This window comes from Chiloscyllium plagiosum, unplaced genomic scaffold (genome assembly GCF_037043375.1).
Source record: "Chiloscyllium plagiosum isolate Xiang-an unplaced genomic scaffold, Cpla_swu_hap1 HiC_scaffold_18, whole genome shotgun sequence".
NCBI classification, from domain to species: domain Eukaryota; kingdom Metazoa; phylum Chordata; class Chondrichthyes; order Orectolobiformes; family Hemiscylliidae; genus Chiloscyllium; species Chiloscyllium plagiosum.
Window position 1 is genome coordinate 5,559,437 of NW_028270156.1, and position 19,305 is coordinate 5,578,741.

At 43.7% G+C, this 19,305-nt stretch overlaps 1 protein-coding gene across 1 annotated transcript in view; it reads left to right on the plus strand.

Moving 5' to 3' along the window:
• The first annotated feature begins 249 nt into the window (after positions 1-249).
• The window catches only part of LOC122558074 (uncharacterized), a 46,998-nt gene continuing 27,942 nt past the window's right edge, over positions 250-19,305 (plus strand). The window contains exons 1-7 of the mRNA XM_043706394.2: positions 250-371; positions 2,407-2,678; positions 3,287-3,348; positions 5,673-5,944; positions 7,000-7,080; positions 8,781-9,377; positions 13,766-13,894. Of these exons, the coding sequence (XP_043562329.2) occupies positions 254-371; positions 2,407-2,678; positions 3,287-3,348; positions 5,673-5,944; positions 7,000-7,080; positions 8,781-9,377; positions 13,766-13,894 (1,531 nt within the window). The 5' untranslated portion in view covers positions 250-253. The remainder of the gene's footprint in view (positions 372-2,406; positions 2,679-3,286; positions 3,349-5,672; positions 5,945-6,999; positions 7,081-8,780; positions 9,378-13,765; positions 13,895-19,305) is intronic.

Below are 19,305 nucleotides of genomic sequence, written 5' to 3' on the forward strand. Positions count from 1 at the left end.
ACCCAAGTCTCTCAGCCTTTCCTCATAAGACCTTTCCTCCAGACCAGCAATGAATTTTAACTTTTGGGGCCGTAAGTCATTTTTGAGTTCTTGCTGGTTATGAACTTATTAACCTCCTCGCTATTCTGATTTTTGTGTGGTTGCTGGTTTGTCTACTGGGGGTGATTGAGTTTCTGAGTGTGTATCTTGCATCATGACTGTCTTCCTCTTTTCCTTTTTGTTAAACAGTCTCCATTTGTTCTTGTAGAAAGTGATGCTTGATGGAAGCATGTATTCAGATCAGTGTGAGGAAATGCAGGCCACAGCTCTGAAAGAGCTAACAGAAAACATCGGTGCTCCTCAAAGAAGCAGCAGCGAAAATGTTAACTTGTGTAAGTAAAGTTTAATTTTGGACCTTAGCTGCAACTGATCTGTAAAATTAATTCCATTTATCTATCTTGATTTCGCAACAAAGGTTTTGCCTTTATATTTGGTTGAAAACTTCTCCTGAATGTGCCCAGGTGTCCCATTCCCTCAGTGTTTTCTCATATACGCCTTGATAAATGGTTTATTTTGCAATGGGCGGACCCCACTTGGAGCACTGTAAGCAGATCTGGGTACCACACCTTAGGAAGGAGATATTAGCAGTGGAGGGAGTTCAACAAAGATTTACCTTCCCCCAGCCCCACCCCCTTCCCTCTATTTATTTCTCAGCTCCCATCCCCCTCCCCAATCCTGATGAAGGGTCCTGACCTGAAATATTGACTTTCCTGCGCCTCTGATGCTGTTTGACCTCCTGCGCCTTTCCAGCTCCACTTTTTATCGACTCTAACTTCCAGCATCTGCAGTCCTCACTATTTGCAAGAATGCAATCTAGACTTAAGGAGTTAGGTTACATGGAAAGATTACATAAATTAGGCCTACCCTCTCTAGAATTTAGAAGATTAAGGGGTGTTGTGAATGAAGTCTTGAAGATATTAACAAGAGAAGACAGGCTCGATAAAGATAAACTATTTCCACTGGTTGGAGATTCTGGAGCTAGGGGGCAAAGTCTGAGAATTCGGGTTAGAGCGTTCAGGAGTGATGTTAGACTGCACTCCTGCACACAAACGGTGGGAGAGGTTTGGAATTGTCTTCTACAACTGGCACTTAATACTGGAGAAATTGGTAATTTTAAATCTGAAATAGTTCATTCTTTTGTTTAAGCAAAGGTATTAAGGGATATGGGCCAAAGGATATGGAGTTAGGCCATAGATCAGTCATGATCTCAATGAATGGTGAAACAGGCTTGAGAGACTGAATTGCTCCGTTCCTAATGTGTTACTTCAAATATTCGATCAGTGTAGCCTGTAATTTTGTGACTGTGTAATTTCTTTACCTTGTCTATCATATAGAGTCATAGAGACATACAGCATGGAAACAGACCCCTCGGTCCAACCCGTCCATGCCGACCAGATATTCCAACCCAATTTAGTCCCACCTGCCAGCGCCCGACCCATATCCCTCCAAACCCTTCCTATTCATATACTCACCCAAATGCCTCTTAAATGTTGCAATTGTACCAGCCATGAGGGGCATGGATAAGATAAATAGGCAAAGTCTTTTCCCTGGGGTCGGGTAGTCCAGAACTAGAAGGCATAGGTTTAGGGTGAGAGGGGAAAGCTATAAAAGGGACCTAAGGGGCAACATTTTCATGCAGAGGGTGGTACATGTATGGAATGAGCTGTCAGAGGAAGTGGTGGAGGCTGGTACAATTGCAACCTTTCAAAGGCTTCTGGGTGGGTATTTGAATAGGAAAGGTTTGGAGGGATATGGGCCGGGTGCTGGCATGTGGGACGAGATTGGGTTGGGATATCTGGTCGGCATGGAAGAGTTGGGTCGAAGGGTCTGTTTCTGTGCTGTACATCTCTATGACTCTGACTCTAATAGTGATTATTTGATTTGGGGAGAGACATCCATGTTAATGTTTCAGTTCTGAAGAAGGGTCACTGGACCCAAAATATTAACTCTGACTTCTCTTCACAGATGCTGCTAGACCTGCTGAGTTTTTTCCAGCAGGTTTAGTTTTTGTTTCTGATTTCCAGCATCTGCAGTTCTTTTGGGTTTTTTTGTTATTTAATTTTGTTACCTATCTTGCTTTTCCTTTTAGTGTCTTCTAAGCTGCTCATTTCCAAACAATATTTCTTCTGTTTGCCACATAGCAGTGTGTATCTTCTGCTTGTTTGAATGGAGCTGTGCTTCAGCTTTGACGAGAGACTGGTTCACAATTTTTATCTGCGCAAGTTAAATGAACAGATTTTTGCCTTTACCTTTGTTACTGTTACAATTTGCATAGATGTTTGTCATTGGAGATTATTCTCTGATGAGTTTGCTCGCTTCCTTCTCAAATGTTGCTCCTGAAGGTAAAGTTCTTTTTCTTTATCATAGTCTGTGAAGATTGTCAGGAATATTGTGTGGGTGGCTGTGTTGCCCATGGACCACCAGTGTTTGTCACTGACACACCCGTTGGGATTGATACACCTTCGAGAGCATTTTACAGCATTCCTCATGGACTTGCAGTGGGACCATCAGGGAATCAAGATGGAGGGCTAGGCGTGTGGTGTACTGCAAAGACCATACCTAAAGGTGTGGTATTTGGACCGTATGAAGGCCAGATTGCTGTTGAACAAGGTTCAATTGAAAAGCTGTATTCCCAGATGGTATGTTATTTTTAAAGCTCATTTTTAAAATTGAAATGTTTGTTATTGCTGAGTCTGAGATACGAAACAGTTTCTTCACTCAAAGATTGGGGGTGAGAATTCCAAAGATTCACCAAAAAGCTGTGGAAGCGTCAGTACAAAAATCGCTAAAGTTCTGGAGACGAATGGCATCAGGAGATATGGAGAGAGTTGCAGGAAAGTGGCATTGTGCTGAATGTTCAGTCAGGATCATATTCAATAGTGAGGCAGGCTTGAAGGACTCAATGGCTTTCTGCCCCTCTGCTAATTGCCCACCATTTTCACCACCAAATGTGATTCTTTGACCTGGTGACATTGTGAGGTCTCTCCACAATGCTGGCCATTTTATTCCAATGCAGCTGGTATACAATAAACAGAAGACAGTGCAGGAAGCAATCAGGGGTTGCTTTTGAAGTTTAATCTTCTTTGCCTTGAATATACGGGTGGTAGAGTTAAGCTGTTCGATGAATTTTCAATAACCTATCGTGCTCATTCTAAAAATTTCCCAAGATTTGTTAGCTGATATGTTTGTTAAAGCAAGTAACTTCATTTATAAATACGTCTGTATCAAACATATTTTCAATTCACAGATGCAGGAGAGGAATTTCTCCAAACCAGGGGCCTTTGATGAATCTAAATGCAACTGGATGAGGTGAGCTAACAATCAGTCCTTTTATTTTAACCATGCACAGTTCTTAATGATTTACTTTTCAGTTTAAAATGTTCTGTTTATTGTCTGCAAATAACATGGACTTCCTCAAAAGTATGATTTCCTTTTTAGATATCTGGTTCTATCGGCCAGGGAATGTATTTCTGCGTCTTCACACACATTTCTTGCAGCTTACCAGTTAATGCACTTTTTGATTAAGTTTCCCAAACAGAGCATCATCGAATCCCTGCAGAATGGAAGTAGGCCAATCAGTTCATCGAGTCCATACCAACTCGATGAAGAACACTCCACCCAAACCCACCCTATCCCTGTAATCCTGCATTTCCCATGGCCAATCCATTTAACGAGCATATCTTTGAACTGTGGGATGAAAACTAGAGCACCCGGAGGAAACCCATGCAGACACAGGGAGAATGTGCAAACTCCACACAGACAGTCACCCGAGGCCGGAATCAAACTCCGGTTCCTGGCAGAAGCAGTGCTGACCACTGAGCCACCCTACCGCCCATATATTAAATGAATATACCCCTGATTGTTTTTCTCTCCTTTCCTCTCCTACAGATGTTCATTTCTTATCTGTCGATCAGTACATCAGCCAAAAGACCATTGATTAAGATGTACATCGTAAAAATAGTTTGTCTGGTAGCTACTTGGTCATGGAACACCGATCACAGTATAGCCCAAATAAAACCTATTCCTTCTCATAGTGATTGCATGCAACGTTTCAGGAGTAACAAGGTAACAGCCAGTCATAACCTTGTGCAGCTTTGTTTTCTCTAATCTAGAGGCACAGAACAATTGTAGCACCTCAACAGATAGACCTGGCGAGACCAAAAAACCCCATGGTTAATCCAAAACTTAATAGATTGACAGTTCATTCACTCATTGAAAAATTCCACAAGTCTTTGAAAAAGCAATTAATGACAATTTTAATGTTTAATGAGTAAGAATTTATTTCTACTTTTGAATGGCAACAGTGGTGTCACACAGTTGAAGTTCATACTTTGTCGAACTTCCACAAAGGACCCTCCCATTTTAATTCCCCTTCCCACTCCCTTTCCGACATGACCATCCTCGGCCTCCTCCATTGCCACAACGAACCACAGAGCAAATTGGAGAAACAACACCTCATCTTCTGCCTGGGCAGCCTGCAGACCGGAGGACTGAACATTGAGTTCTCCAATTTCAAGTAGCCTCCCTTTCCAGCTCCTCACCCTCCCTTCTACTCCTCCCACCCACCAACCGGACCCATTCCTCCCATTGACCAACCAGGTCGTACCCTTTACTTGTCTTCACCTATCCCCACTTCACCACCCTGCACTCACCACCCCCCCTTTATCTGCAACTCCCCCTACACCCACCCCCAGCCCTGATGAAGGGTTACACCTGAAACTTCAACTTCTCCACCTCCTGATGCTGCCGGGCTTGCTGTGTTCTTCCAGCTTCCCGCCTGTCTACTTTGAGCTTGCGCACTCAGTAGTTTGATAGGACAGTTGTTACGAGGAAGGTGGGTGAAGCCTCATGCCAATGGAAGCTTTTAACTTGATTCCTGTGTGCCTGTTGAGGTCAAGGCATTGTGTCAGCTGCAGTTTGTGATTCTTCAGTGGTAATATTTTGATCCTAACCAGGATTTATGCTGTTTATGCTGTTCTTGGATCTCATCATACTTGATACGTTATTCAGGTGCTGTTGTAGCTCCAGTGACAAAAACTATTTTTGCACCATGAAACCACTGTTGCTTTCCTGGTGTTCCACACTTGATTGTTCTCTTATTTTCCTGCTGCAAAGGAATACTGAAGATCTTAAGACCTTCATTACAAAATTATCGGTCTCATTATTTGTTTATTGAGTAAACATCATCAAAAAGAGTATGGCACTAGTGCGAAAATAGAACATGTAGAATGTTGTTCTGATGATTAGATTAGATTAGATTACTAACAGTGTGGAAACAGGCCCTTCGGCCCAACAAGTCCACACTGACCCTCCGAAGCGTATACCACCCAGACCCATACTCCTACATTTACCCCTTCATCTAACACTACGGGCAATTTAGCATGGCCAATTCACCTAACCTGCACATTTTTGGACTGTGGGAGGAAACCGGAGCACCCGGAGGAAACCCACGCAGACACGGGGAGAACGTGCAAACTCCACACAGAGAGTCGCCTGAGGCGGGAGTTGAACCCAGGTCTCTGGCGTAGTGAGGCAGCAGTGCTAACCACTGTGCCACCGTGCCACCCGTGACTCGAGGAAAGATTGACAGGTAACCTGTGTGTAACGAGAAAATTCTGTACTTGATGATGCAGGTTTGTGAATCTTGCTAAGACCCCAGGAGAGACAAATCTGATCCTTTCCCAATTTAGTGGAAAGCTCTATTACAAAGTGTGTCGCTCAATTGAACCCGCACATGAATTGTTCATCTGGCACGGGGATGAAGAAGTAAACAGACCTTGGCATAAAAGCACACCAGCCGGAGGGAAAACCAGCAATATTTCTGCATACAACAACGCTGAGTCGCCCCAGGCATGTTCAGTGCAACAGAAACAAAGAATAAAAACTGAAGAAGAGCCAGACCCAGGTGAGTGGAAAATATTGCTTTCGTCTCCTCTCCTGTTCAGAATTTTCTCAATTTCAAAAGTACATTCTCTGACCTTTGAGCACTTCAATGCAGTGAATTGCCTGCTCAGATTGTCTCACTTTGTGACCTCAAAATTTTTCAATTATTTATAACCTCTCTCAATTTAAACTTACTCCGTAACGTGAAATCCCGAACCCTGTATCTCTCTCCTTGTCAATCTCCATTGCCCCATGAGTACTTATATATTCCCCTAGTGCTCAGAACATGCAATAGTCTACGTGTGCAATACTTTGTAAGGCACAAATACCTGCACTTTATATTTACTGCCAGCACTTGACAATTGAAATTCAGTACCTTAGTTGCCCTTACTAGAATTAAAAACTATTGCTCACAAACCCATAGACTTAATATGTTGGATCTCTTCTGATCTGCATAGTGGTCTGCTTATCACATATTCTTTTGGCTCTTTGATGTTATACTAATTAGTCTGTACTTTCCTAAATTAAATTACATTTCTAACTACATTGCAGCTAGTTACTTTAAAAGTCAAAATTCTTGTCAATCTGGGTGCATTGGTCCTCATTAACTCTCCTTTGTTGATATAATGGCAGTTAGAGAGAATAAATTGAGCATTTCCAGAAAATACTCTGAGAAAATTAGGAAAAGGTTAGTAGCATTATACATAGAATTCATAGATGGAGATGGATCGTTTGCCATGGTTCACGAGACACTGGCACCAGCTTTGGGGAAAGAAGGAACTAAACTGTTGTGGCAGCAGAGGCTGGGTCAGTAAGCACGCTCAAGGTTGAGACAGGCAGATTTTCAATGCGTAAGGAAATTGAGGGCCATGGGAATAGGCAGGAAAGTGGAGTTGAGGATTGTCATATTAGCCATGATCTCACTAGCAGAGTAGACTCGATGGGCTGAATGGGCCTACTTTCACTTCCCTTTCTTATCGTCTTTGTTTGTACCTTTGTTTTTTGTATTACTGTTCTATTTTTATTTGCTAATGTTTAAATTTCTCGGCTTCACCAAACCATTTTGTCCTGCCCCAGCTGAAGAGGAGCCGTGCTACAGGAATGCTGCAGAAATTCAATCACACTATAATTCTGATCAGATGAAGACACCCCTGCGAGGTAGGAGACCTGCCCATCGTTTTAAACGGTTTTTATGAGTGTCAGTTTAAGAAACAGAGTAAATCACCACAGTTTTCAATTCTGAAATGTATAACAACCTGAACTCTGATTCAGAACATCTTGAAATGGCAACAAACTGGTGAAAATGACCAGTAATGGTGACCTGAAAACTGTATGTGAATATTATTCAGGGGTTATTTTATTTTTGTTTGCCAAAGAATATTTCAGTTGTGCAATTTCAATAATAGATATAAAGCATGTGGATATGTTTTCTTTGAAGATGTTAAACTCCGGTGACCATGTGCTGCTTCAGCAGAGGTGAAGGTCCATGTGGGTGTAATGTTTCTGATTAAGGTATTTCACCACTGTACTCGAGTGTGCAGGTGCTGGTACCGGAAGAAGAAACATTTATCTGTAATATTAGATTAGATTAGATTACATTACAGTGTGGAAACAGGCCTTCGGCCCAACAAGTCCACACCGACCCGCCGAAGCGAAACCCACCCATACCCCTACATTTACCCCTTACCTAACACTATGGGCAATTTAGTATGGCCAATTCACCTGACCCTGCACATCTTTGGACTGTGGGAGGAAACCGGAGCACCCGGAGGAAACCCACGCAGACACGGGGAGAACGTGCAAACTCCACACAGTCAGTCGCCTGAGGCGGGAATTGAACCCGGGTCTCTGGCGCTGTGAGGCAGCAGTGCTAACCACTGTGCCACCGTGCCGCCCACATGTTAGATGTAAAATATTCTGAATTCATGACCTCTCAAGACCAATTCAGTTACAATGGACCCTTCAATGGTAATCAACTCTTTGAAACTGAGCTTTATTCTCAGAACTTATGTCCTGATGATCGTCTTTTTCTTGGTTCAATAATATATGACCACTGTTATAACATTAGCTTTTCTTTTGCTTGGAAGAACAAACACGCTAAAACTGCTAATATTTCAATGAATCTTGCAAAGATGAACATTATTCCAAATCTTGGTTTTATAAATAATAGTGGGTCACAAACTTTGTTGTCCACAGACAGCTTGGGCAAGGAAAAGACCAAACATTCCCCTGCCAGTCCTGTCCCACCCCCACCGGGCACTTGCCAGTCTTGCCCCACCCCCACCGGGCACCTGCCAGTCATACCTCACCCCCACCAGGTACCTGCCATCCTGCCCCACCCCCACTGGACACCTGCCAGACCTGGCCCACCCCCACTAGACACCTGCCAGACCCGGCCCACACCCACTGGACACCTGCCTTTCAGAGCATGGTGTTATATTTGATGAGTTATTAATGAGATGAGTGAATCCAGATTGGACAATTTCGGTCTTGTGTTGAGCTCCACATTCATCTGATAGTTCCTCTTTCTTTTCAACTCCAAAAGGTTTGAAAATTCAATCTCACATTTGTACATTGTACCAGTAACACAGGTTCTGCTCGTAAGTGTACATTTTTGTTGCTCATATGTACGATTGTTAGTGCAGCACAGGATCTAGTCTGTTGTGTGACATTTGGTGACTGATTGAGATACACATCTAGCCCATTGTCATGTATGGCTTCGACTCTAACACTGTTCCTCAGTGACTAGTATGTTTCATCAAATTCAAAGGAGCCTCACAGCCCATCAGAGATTTCCTAACATTCTATGAAACCCATCCGTGGATCTTTGAACTTTTCTCTTTTTTATTATAAAACAGATTCAGTTACTGATGTTCAACCAAAAACTGAACTTTCCGATCCTCAAAATGTTTGGCTTGAGAATGATTGTCGAGTTAACGAAGGAGACACTTTACCTGGGGATGGTTTGGTCACTGGTTTACAACAGTTAGACAGTAATCTCTCCCAAGATGAACCATGCACCTTTGAGCACCTGTTGAACTTGGAGAGCACCAAAGCACAAATTAGACTCGGTGATAAGAATAGGAGGACGTTGCATCCCAGCTCACCGATCTGTAACAAAGAGAAGCGTTTTAGCTGTGACTATTGTGAAAGGAGATTTATTCGTAAAGAGCATTTAACGATGCACCTCCGCACACACACGGGTGAGAAGCCCTTTGCATGCGAGGAGTGTGGAAGGGCATTTGCGGAGAAATGGAACCTCAAAGAACATCGCCGAACCCACACCGGCGTACGCCCTTACCCCTGCCGCTTTTGTGGCAAAGCATTTTACCGCAGCTCCCATCTGAAGGTGCACCTCCGTCGTCACACTGGAGAGAAACCCTATAAATGTGACAAATGCCATCAGACGTTTGTAGATTCATCGTCTCTTCAGAAGCACAGGCGGTTCCCTTCAGGTAAGGTGTTGCATTTAGAGCATTGTTTCAAATGAGGAAGTATTTCACTCAGCAGAAGTGAAGGGGCACCTTCTGTGATTACTAACACGTCTGTGGAAGTCTCTTTTTTATTAGTTTTGCACTTTAATACTAATTCGGTAGTATTTAACCTGGATTCAAGCATTGATTATTTAATGATTAATTATGTTATGAAAAGACTTTTCACATGCAATTGAACTTATTGCAGGCACTTTATCATCATTTCTTGCAAGGTATGAGACCCACTAATGTCTAAGACTAATTGTAATCCTTTATTTCTCAGAAAGTCAGAAGATTGTGTCATTTTGAATGAAGGCTCAACATGGTTGCAAAAAAAACCTCAACTTCCGTCCCTGTCAATAACTTTACAAACAGTGTGTTCATGTTTTATAAAATTATATGTCACAACTCAATCATTACCATCAAGCCAGGGGAGAAAGTGAGGGCTGCAGATGCTGGAGATCAGAGCTGAAAATGTGTTGCTGGAAAAGCGCAGCAGGTCAGGCAGCATCCAAGGAACAGGAGAATCGACGTTTCGGGCATGATTCCTGAAGAAGGGCTTATGCCCGAAACGTCGATTCTCCTGTTCCTTGGATGCTGCCTGACCTGCTGCGCTTTTCCAGCAACACACTTTCAGCATCAAGCCAGGGGATCAACCCTGGTTCAATGGAGAGTGCAGGAGGGCATGCCAGGACCAGCACAAGGCATACCTGAAGGATGAGGTGTCAAACTATCAGACAGGACTACTTGCATGCCAAACAGCTGATGTAGCAAGTGATAGACAGAGCTAAGTGATTCCACAACCAATGGATCAGATCTAAGGTCTGCAGTCCTGCCACATCCAGTCATGAATGGTAGTGGACAATTAAACATAGGAGGAAGAGACTCCACAGTTTTCCCCATCCTCAATGATGGGAGAGCCCAGCACATCAGTGCAAAAGATAAGATTGAAGCATTCGCAGCAATCTTCAGGGGAAGGGCCAAATGGATGATCCATTTTGGCCGCCTCCAGTGATCCACAGCACCACAGCAGCTCTCAGCCAAATTGATTCACTCCACGTGAGATCAAAAAACAGTTGGAGCCACTGGATGCTGCAAAGTATTGGCCCCTCGCAACATTCCGACAATAATACCGAAGATTTGAGCTCCAGAACTTACTGCTCCCCTATAAAATGTTGTTCCAGTACAGTTACAACAGTGGCATCTACCCAATAATATGGAAAATTGCTCAGATACGTCCTGTAAACAAAAAGCAGTACAAAGCTAACCCAGCCAGTTACTGCCCCATTAGTCTACTCTTGAGCATCAGTAAAGTGATGGAAGGGGTCATCAACAGTGCTATCAAGCAGCACCTTCTCAGCAATAACCTGCTCAGTGATGCTCAGTTTGTGTTTCAACAGGGCCACTCAGCTCCTGATCTTGGTTTGAACATGGACAAAAAAGCTGAATTCCAGAGGGGAGGGGAGAGTGACAGCCCTTGACATCAAAGCTGTACTTTACAGAGTGTGGCATCAAGGAGCCTTAGCAAAACTGAAATCAATGAGTATCAGGAGGCAAACTCTCCAGTGGTTGGAGTCTTCCTGGCACATAAGAAGATTGTTGTTGTTGTTGTTGTTGTTGTTGTTGGTCAGTTATCTCAGTTCCAAGACATCCCTACAGGAATTCCTCAGAATAGTGTCCTAGGCCCAACCATCTTCAGCCGTTTCATCAATGTCCATTCCCTCGATCATAAGGTCAGAAGTGGAAATGTTTGCTGATGATTGTATAATGTTCAGCAGCACTCAAGACTCCTAAGAAACTGAGGCACTCCATGTTCAAATACAAGAAGATCTGGACATTATCCAGCCTTGGGCTGACAAGTGGCAAGTAACATTTGCGCCACACAAATGCCAGGCAATGACCATCTCTAATAAGAGACAATATAACTATCAGTCCTTGACATTCATCACTGATGGACACCCTGGTCCATACATTCTCCACACCCCCTCCGGTGAAGCAGTGATTTGCCTGTGGGCGGCACGGTGGCACAGTGGTTAGCACTGCTGCCTCACAGCGCCTGAGACCCGGGTTCAATTCCCGCCTCAGGCGACTGACTGTGTGGAGTTTGCACGTTCTCCCCATGTCTGCGTGGGTTTCCTCCGGGTGCTCCGGTTTCCTCCCACAGTCCAAAAGATGTGCAGGGTCAGGTGAATTGGCCATGCTAAATTTCCCGTAGTGTTAGGTAAGGGGTAAATGTAGGGGTATGGGTGGGTTTCGGGTCGGTGTGGACTTGTTGGGCCGAAGGGCCTGTTTCCACACTGTAATGTAATCTAATCTAATCTAATGGCACTTCATCCCATCTCGTCTGCTGCATTTGCTGTTCACAATGTGGCCTCCTCTACGTTAGGAGAGAAAACACAGACTGGGTGACTAGTTTGAAAAACACCTGCATTCTGTCTGTAAAACTGACCAGATCTTCCAATTGCCTGCCACTTCAATACCCCACCATGTTCCCATGCTAACATCTGTGTCCTGGGCTTGCTGCAGTGTTCCAGTGAAGCTCAGTGCAAACTATTAAGAACAGCATCTCGTTTTCCACTTGGGGACCTTGCACCCTCTCAGATGCAACACTGAGCTTAATAATCTTAGAGCTTGATACCACCCTTCCATGTCTTTTTACCCATCCCATTGTGTCATGGGCTGCTTTTAGCACAGCTAACCCATTTTCACCCACTCTCATATCACATTACATGCTTTGTTTCAGCACAGGCCACCCATTGTCGACTCCCCTTAGCTCTCAGTATCACTTATTCATCTCCTCTTCTGACCTGGCTAGCCATCCATAATACTGATATTTACCTAAGCCTTCCATATCTTTCTCTCTCACTGTCTGGGCTTCGTCTTCAACTATCCTCCTCTCACCACCAAACTCAATTTTGACTTCTTCATAAATACCACTTTCTCCCAGCTGCTATCAGAGTCATTGATCAAAGTTAACCGAACCCGAAATGTTAATTTTGCTTTCTCTCCACAGATGCTACCAGACCTGCTGAGTTTCTCCAGCGATTTCTGTTTTTGTCTCTGATTTACAGCAGCCGCATATCTTTGTTTTTATTTAATCAACTAAGCGTTACTGAGTAAGCAATTAGTTGCTCAAAATCATAGAAAATATATTGCCCCCTTAATGACTGAAAATCCCATGCCTCAGTCATGCTTATCTGCCCATTTTCTGGGATACTGCAGTCCTTACAGGAGCCAGTTCAATATCAGCCCAGGTATCACAGGGTGTGGTTCAGTCATTTGACCAAAGCATAACATTGAGTGACTGTCAAAGGGCCTTCTCTGAACTGTGACCAGCAGTGAGCTGACCTGTAACAATTCCTTCAACATGAATCTTCCAGAGTCTTTGGAATTCCAGGGAATACAACTCTTCATCCAGAAAATCTGTTTCTTCCGCATTCTGCTTGGTGGTCCACAGAAAAGCAGTGAACTTTCTGATCTGACCAATGACTTGCAGTCTTTGAGATCTCCCACCATCCTAGCTCTCCTTTCTTCCCCGTGCCCCCATCTCCCTTTGCCCCTCTCACTCTACCTTCTTTTCCCATGGCGTGTCTGTTCCCCAATTTCCCCTAGTCTCTCTCTCTCTCTCTCTCTCTCCTCTCTATCCCTTTCTCTCTTCTCTCTTTCCCTCTCTCTCTTCTCTCTCATTCTCCTCCCCCCTCTTCACCAGCCCCCCATTTCCCAACTCTTCTGTCTCTCTTGCTGTATTCCAAAAACCCGCCTCCCAGTTTCCCCATCTCATTCTGTGCCTCCCCTCTCTCTCCTTTTTCTTTCTCTTTCTCCCTCCCTCTTCCCTTTTCTTTCCCCTTTCCCACTCCCACCCCTTCTTTCTTATCCCTTGAATCTCTCTCCTCTCTTACACTCTCTCAGCCTTTTTCACTTCCTGCCCAAACGACAGTTCTGAAGCAGAAACTCTGTGCATGGTTAGTCCAGCTGCTCCTGCAGGTAGTGCTCTCTTGGACAGTGTTACCCAAGGCCCCTTCTCCCTGTGGTTACCAGGCAGCTCAGGCAGGAGAATTCATAACAGATCCCAGACTCTGCTCCCTGCTCTGTTATACCTGGAATTAAAGAGACATTCCTAAAATAACAACATCTTATTAAACCTACATTCATAACATTTGTGTCACTGCTCGCTGGCCTATTAATCTCCTGGAACTGATTTTAGGAAAACGTGGTTCATAATCTTGCTTCTTGTATGGCCATCTGAGCCATTGCAGCTCAGATGGAAAAATACAATTGCAGTGTTGTTAACTCTTACTCAGTCGATGTTTGATGTAAGGTGTGTCGTTGTGAATGTGATGCACCAGTAATTCAGCTTTTGTGTTTTTCAGTGTGCTGTAAACTTGAGAATGCAATATTCGTGCGTATAGAGGGGGTGGAAGCAATGGAACGACACGTGCAAGACGGTTGTGATGAAGCTAGCGTTGAAAACAGGCAATTCAACACATCAGGAAATAAAGGTAATGGTCTTATGGTAAATATGAATGATTTGACAGCTGAACAGTGATTCCATGCTTTGCTAAACCTTTATGTTAATGGATTTAAGGAATGATCTCACTGACAACCTTATAAATTCAGTATGCCCTGAGGTACCCACTTTTCCCTTCTCCTGTGAACCTATGGTTCAGTTCTGTACATGTGGACGTTTGCTTTGACAGGGCAACCAAGTGACTTATTTTCTTATTACATCACCCTAGACAGCCTATTGCTGAGCACAATCTCAAATTTATCTGACATTGACAATTTCAGTCGAGTGCAGTGAATAGCAATTAGCAATGATCCTTTCTTCATCTTTTCTTAAGAGACTACATTAGATTTCCTACAGTGTGGAAACAAGCCCTTCGGCCCAACCAGTCCACACCGACCCTCTGAAAACTAACCCATCCAGACCCACTTCCCTCTGACTAATGCACCTAACACTACAGGCAATTTAGCATGGTCAATTCACCTGACCTCCACATCTTTGGACTGTGGGAGGAAATCGGAGTACCCAGAGGAAACTCGCGCAGACACAGGGAGAATGTGTAAACTCCACACAGACAGCTGCCTGAGGCTGGAATTGAACCTGGGTCCCTGGTGCTGTAAGGCAGCAGTGCTAACCACTAAGCCACCGTGCCACCCCAGACATTGAAGTCTTTGTGGTTTCTCAATATCACGCTAGCTTACAGATCACTTACAGTGTGGAAACAGGCCCTTCAGCCCAACAAGTCCACACCGACCCGCTGAAGCGTAACCCACCCAGACCCATTCCCCTACATTTACCCCTTCAACTAACACTACGGGCAATTTAACATGGCCAATTCACCTAACCTGTTGGAGGAAACCCACGAAGACACAGGGAGAATGTGCAAACTCCACACAGAGAGTCGCCTGAGGCGGGAATTGAACTCGGGTCTCTGGCGCTGTGAGGCAGCAGTGCTAACCGCTGTGCCGCTAGCTGAGCTCATCATTATCATCACAGGCCTTTCCTCTGACCTCATACTCCTAAGATCAACATTGTGATATACATTAGGGCATTGTATACACTTATAAAGTTATGGATTCATACAGCATGGAAATAGATTTGTCAGTCCAACTTGTCCATGCTGACCAGGCATTCCAATCTGACCTAGTCCCACTTCCCAGCACTTGGCCCATATCCCTCTAAACCCTTCCTATTCATATACCCATCCAGATGCCTTTTAAATGTTGTAATTGTGCCAGCCTCCACCACGTCCTCTGGCTGCTCATTCCATACACGTACCACCCTCTGTGGGAAAAAGTTGCCCCTCAGGTCTCTTCTATATCTTTCCCCTCTCACCTTAAACCTATGCCCTCTAGCTTTGGATTCCCCTATCCAAGGAAAAAGACCTTGGCCTTTCAACCTAACCTGTAGGGTCCTGGGCAGTATTGCTGAACAAGGAGACCTAGGGGTGCTGGTGCATAGTTTCTTGAAAGTGGAGTCACGGGTAGACAGGGGGTGAAGAAGGTGTTTGGCACGCTTGCCTCATTGGTCAAAGCATTTGACTACAGGAGTTGGTATGTCATACTGCAGCTGTACAGGACATTGGTGAGGCCACTTTTAGAATGTTACACATGCTGGTCAGGAGTGTTGTCTTAATGTTGATTTTTCAGAGGTTGCTTCATGCAGGTCAAAGTGCTGTGATGAGCTGGGAAGGATGTTGCTACACTTGAGAGGGCGAGAAAAGATTTGTAACGATGTTGCCGGGACTGGAGGGTTTGAGTAATGGGGTGGGGCTAAATAGGGTAGGGCTTTGTCCCCTGGTGTGTCAAAGGCTGAAAGGTGACCTGATAGAAATTTATAAAGTCTGATCAAAAACAGAGCAGGTGTGCAAACAGATGCAACACAATGGAAATTCAAAACTTACAGATCATGTGATAAGTGTGAAGATGAGAAACAAGGCTGTGGTTAAATTTAAGTGAAACAAATTATGTATGTATTTATGATGATGAAGGATAATGCTCAAACTGTCTGTTGAGTCACTTCATGGTAAAATACTATCCATTTTTCAATGGTCATGCCATCTTGTTGCCCTATTCTGTCACGGTGATTACTGACCTGCTGTCTTTCTAAAACAAACAGCAGTTTGGTCATTAACAATATGGTCTCCGTTTTTCTCCTTTCAAACATATGTCACAGATGTTGGAAGCTGGCTGTGTGGGGATTTAATTCTTAATTATATAGCAAACTGATGTAAGTAAGCTTGTAATGTGATCAACCTAATGTTATTTGGACATTAAGCATATACTGCAGACAAACATATTGGATTCTTCAGTGGCTTCACAGACTAAGTGCTGAGAGGATGTTCCCCACCATGGGAGAGTCTCGGACCATTTTAAGATTGAGATGAGGAGGAATTTCTTCTCTCAAAAGGCTGAGAGTCTTTGGAACTCTTTGCCACAGAGAGCTTATGGGGCAGGGTCCTTGTGTACATTTAAGGCTGTGGTAGGTTCTTGTTCAGTCAAGGATTTCAGGGGAAAGGACAGGAAAGTGGACATTGAGGAATGTCAGATTAGCCATGACCTTATTGAATGGCAGAGCAGGCTCGAGAAGCCAAGTAGCCTACTCCCGTTCCTATTTTTATGGTCTTTTTGAAGGAATGGAGTGTTGTCTTAATGTTGACTTTTCAGAGGCTGCTTCATGCAGGTCAAAGTGATGTGATGAGCTAGCAATGACTTAGAAATAAAGAAAGCTGCAAACACTGGTAAACCAATTTCACACTTGAAGATCTCCTTGCCCCCGTTCCACTTTTGCCTTTCTTCTTCTGGATGGGGCTTCAGAGGAGTTCTGTTGATCAAAGTTGTCTTCAAAATCATAACCTATCCTTTCTTCAGGTAAGTATCACCTCTTGTGTTCATATCGCAACTTTGTATTTGTCTAAAGTCCCTGCACATCTTTTAACCAGAAGAGAATTGAAGCCATTTTGGGCTGAGATGAGAAATGCCTTCACTCGGAGAGTGGTGAGCCTGTGGAATTCTCTGTCACAAAAAGTGGATGAGGCCAAAACATTGAATGTTTTCAAGAAGGAGTTATTTGGGTTCAAGGCATCAAGGGGTCTGGGGAGTAACAGGAACAGGAGACTGAAATGGATGATCAGCCATGATCATATTGAATCGTGGAGCAGACTCAAAGGGCTGAATGGCCTACTCCTGCTCCTATTTACTGAGTCTCTAAACTGGTAGACTGAGGTCCACAGACTGAGTTGGCTCCCCTCACCGTCGCTTGTACTCCAGTGGTCCCAAGGTGAAGCACTGAGGTGCCAGCTCATTAGAAAGGGAGAGGGAGCTGTGCTTGAGAAGGAACATTTTACGATATGAGCTAACAGAGTCAGGATGAGAGGTTGGTTAGGTTTGTGGGCATAGGGTGAAGGGAGCACGAGCTGGGTGTTGTGGACAAGAAGGGCACGTGTTGTAATCAAAACCAGAGGTAGAAGCAGGATCAGACCTTGAAGAGGGAAGACCCTGAGAACAGGAAAAGGTTGTTGGGACAAGGACAAAGTTTGATAAACAGCTGGAAGGATTGTCTCGATTCATGTGACAAAATCTGAAGTCCTTGTGTGTATTGTCAGGGATGACGGTGAAAACAGCAAGTCACGTGCATATAAGGAGATGGATGTGCTGGTAAAAAGGTTATCATTGCAGTGTGGGATGATCATGGAGTAGTTGTCATCCTGTTTCAAGATAATTTCCTGATATTAATTGCAATTTATGTTTTGCTAATTTGAATCTTTTTCCTTATCCTACTCTTGCATTTCAGTTTGAATTAATTAACCAAGTCCCATAGCATTTTCAATCATTCCTGCATACCGGACACCTGTGCAAATTATGAGACCAGCTGTCTTATGTATTGTGCCTTGAATCCTTGATATATAAATCTCTTCAAAGTTGTGAAATGTAATGGACAGTGAAGAAGGTTATCTAAGATTACAAAGAGGTCTCGATCAATAGGCATGGCAGATGGAGTTTAATTTGGATAAATGCGAGGTGTTGCATTTTGGTAAAACAAAGAAGGACAGGGCTTCTACAGTTAATGGCAGGGCCCTGGGTAGTGATGTAGAACAGCGAGACCAAGGGGTTCAGGGACATGATTCTTTGAAAATTGTTTTGCAGTTACAGAAAACATTTAGCATGCTAACTTTCATTACTCAGACCATTGAGTATAGGAGTTGGAACGTCATATTGAAGTTGTACTGGATATTGGTGAGACTTCTGTCCTATGTGCATTTTCTGGTTGTCCTATTATGGGAAAGATATTATTAAACTGGAGAAGGTTCAAAAAAGATTAGCCAGGATGTTGTAGGAATTGGAGGGTTTGAGTTACAAGGAAAGACTGGATAGGCTGAGACCTATTTTGTTGGATCATAGGAGGTTGGGGGGTGACCCTACAGAGGTTTATAAGACAACAAGAATCTATCAATCTCGGCCTTGAAGACATTTAGCGTCCCGGCTTCCACTGCACTCCGTGGCAATGAATTCCACAGGCCCACCACTCTCTGGCTGAAGAAATGCTAAAATCATGAGGGGCATAGACAAGGCGAATGGCAAACGTCTTTTCCCTAAAGCTAGGGAGTTCATACCTAGGGAGCATATTTTTAAGGTGAGAGGAGAAAGATTTAAAAGGGAGATAACTTTTTCATACAGCAGGTCGTTTGGATGTGGAATGAACTAGACAAAGTGGTGAATGCAGGTAGAGTTAAAACATTTAGAAGACATTTGGATAAGTACATGAATAGAAAAGGTTTGCAGGGATATGGGCCAGGAGCAGGCCGGTAGGACGAGTTTGTTTGGGAACATGGTCGATATGGACTGGTTGGACCGAAGGGTCTGTACTGTATGACTCTATAAATATTTCAAAGTTTTTAAGCGCACAGATGCCATCTACTGGCCATTGTATGTACAGTCTTCACTTTCTGACCTGAAGTGTTTTCCTGCCAGGCGACCACAATCATTATCTTAAAATTACATCCTTCTCTTTGTTGTACTTGTATTATTTGTTTTCTTGAACTTCGCATATCGTCACAAGTTGGATAAATTTGATGGAGACTGTTTCCTAACCTGTATTGTGGCTATTTTGAACAGTCACAAGATAAAAGTGAATCAAAACTGGCAGCATCACGGGAGGTGATGACATGGTAATGTCACTGGTCTCGTAATCTAGAACCAATCCAGGCTAATATTCTGGGACATGGGTTTGAATCCCACCATGGCAAATGATAAAGTTTGAATTCAATAAAATATGCAATTTTTATATGCAGTCGACCAATTGTCGACTGTGTAACCACTAAAAATCTATCTATTTACTTCACCAATATCCATTAGGGAAGGAAATCTGCCATCTTTACCCAGTCTCCAGATCCACAACAGTGTGGTT